We start from the raw sequence: 1876 nt of genomic DNA, 5'->3' as shown, positions 1-1876 counted from the left end.
ACTATCTAAAGGCACAGCCAAATTCCTGGAATTACTGCAAACTGGAAAACCATATTCATAAAATGTTACTGTCTCAATCATAGATATTAAGACACTTACCTGCAGGAAAGAGCAGGACTTAAACTGGGAGTCAGCTCCAGTGATGTACTGCAGAACGCTACCTTGAGGAGAGACTCCACTTCTTACTGATGCAAACCCACCTGCCTAGGAGGGGAACAGCTATGAAAAACCAACACACCCACTATGTGGCAATGATTCTAGTGGAGAGTGGGGGTTGAGTGGGGACAGAGAGCACAAGAAAAGACTGAAACACTTTGAGGTAAAGAGAGAGAGGGGAAAGAGAGATGTTTTCATGGTTATGAACACTGGCTGCTCTTCCAGAGGTCCCACACGATTCCCAGCACCCATATGGCAGGCAGCTCAGAACAATCTACAACTCCAGTCGGAAGAGATCTGATGCCTGTCTGGTCTTTGTGTGTAGTGCAGAGTATGGTACACAGACATCCATGAAGGTAAAACGTCCACACACAGAGTAAAACAAAGAAAACTGTAAAAGGGGAGGCTTAGGGGAAGGCTTGGTGGAAATGGTGCTGTGTAAGTGTGAGGACTGAAGTTCAGAGCTACAAACATACAGGATGGGTGTGGTAACCAACCTGTAAGCCCAGTGCTCGCAGGGGGGACACAGAGGATCCCTACAGGAAGCCCGGCCATATTGGTNAGCTCTGGACTCAACTGAGATGCCTGAGTCAGTGAATAACGGGAAAGGCAGTCAAGGGAGGAGACTGCCAGGGTTAGCCTTAGGCCTCCACATGCGTGCGTGCTCACACATGTGTATACTCACACTTGCATGTACAATTACACAAGCATACCCATACACAAGTGAACATGCGCACACACAAATTGGTGATGATGATGATACATAAAACCTCCTAAAAGTACAAACAAATGTAAGCATTCTATCTCGTGTCTGGTTTCCCTTAAAAGAACAACAAAGACCTCGTCAAAATAGGTGCNGTGTGTTTGCTCCTCTTTCTCCCCGAGGCTTTGCATCTATGAAAGCCATCTGTAAACCCTCTGTGCTCTGACCCACAGCTTGTCTTCCTGTGGAACAACCTGGATTGGCACGCAGAGCCCCAAAATGAGGTTTTTTAAAACTCGGCCACTGACCAAGAACTATGCAGTTGATGATTCCAGTTAGGTTTTTGTTGAGGATAATAATCTTTCAAATAACAAGCCCAGAAGTAACAGAGCAAACGACAAAAAGCCCTGGAGGACCAGAGTTCATGTACTTTCCCNGAGTTCAAGCATGAAGCCCACACTGAGTTTCCTAGAGTTCTATACTTGGTCAATTTGCCTTTCTCCCTGGAAAAACNTATAATGTTATCACTGCCTCTACCCTACATACTATAAACTAGGAGAGGAGAGGTGATGAACTATTTAACCAACTTCTCAAGGTAAAAAGATGGCAAATAAACTTACAAATGTCTAGAACTGTCAATCTAATAGGAGCTGATTTCAGACTCATCTGTAAAGTGACTTTTCCCATTGAAAGTGGGCGTCAAACCAAGAACATTCTATTAGAAGCTAAAGTCTTGGGATTATAATCTCCACTGAACTTTATTTGTTCACTCTTAAAGAGAAACTGAGGTAACAACATCATTATCTTAGCCAGGGTGTCTATTGCTATGATAAACACCACAACCAAAAGCAACTTGAGAAGAAAGGGTTTATTCCTCTTTACTGCTTATAAGTCCATCACTGAGGGAAGTCGAGGCAGGAACCTGGAGGCAGGAGCTGATGCAGAGGCCAGAGAGGGGTGCTGCTTACTGGCTTGCTCCTCATGGTTTGCTCAGCCTGCTTTCTAACACAATCAGGA

At 44.7% G+C, this 1876-nt stretch overlaps 1 protein-coding gene across 1 annotated transcript in view; it reads right to left on the bottom strand.

The window, feature by feature from the left end:
- Positions 1–1876, bottom strand: part of Mcph1 (microcephalin 1) — a 255579-nt gene that overhangs the window by 157378 nt on the left and 96325 nt on the right. The window contains exon 11 of the mRNA XM_029480675.1: positions 100–204. Within this exon, the coding sequence (XP_029336535.1) occupies positions 100–204 (105 nt within the window). The remainder of the gene's footprint in view (positions 1–99; positions 205–1876) is intronic.

Source organism: Mus caroli, chromosome 8 (genome assembly GCF_900094665.2).
Source record: "Mus caroli chromosome 8, CAROLI_EIJ_v1.1, whole genome shotgun sequence".
Classification (NCBI taxonomy): Eukaryota; Metazoa; Chordata; class Mammalia; order Rodentia; family Muridae; genus Mus; species Mus caroli.
The sequence above is the reverse complement of the archived record's forward strand: the minus strand, read 5'-3'. Positions and strand labels throughout refer to the sequence as shown.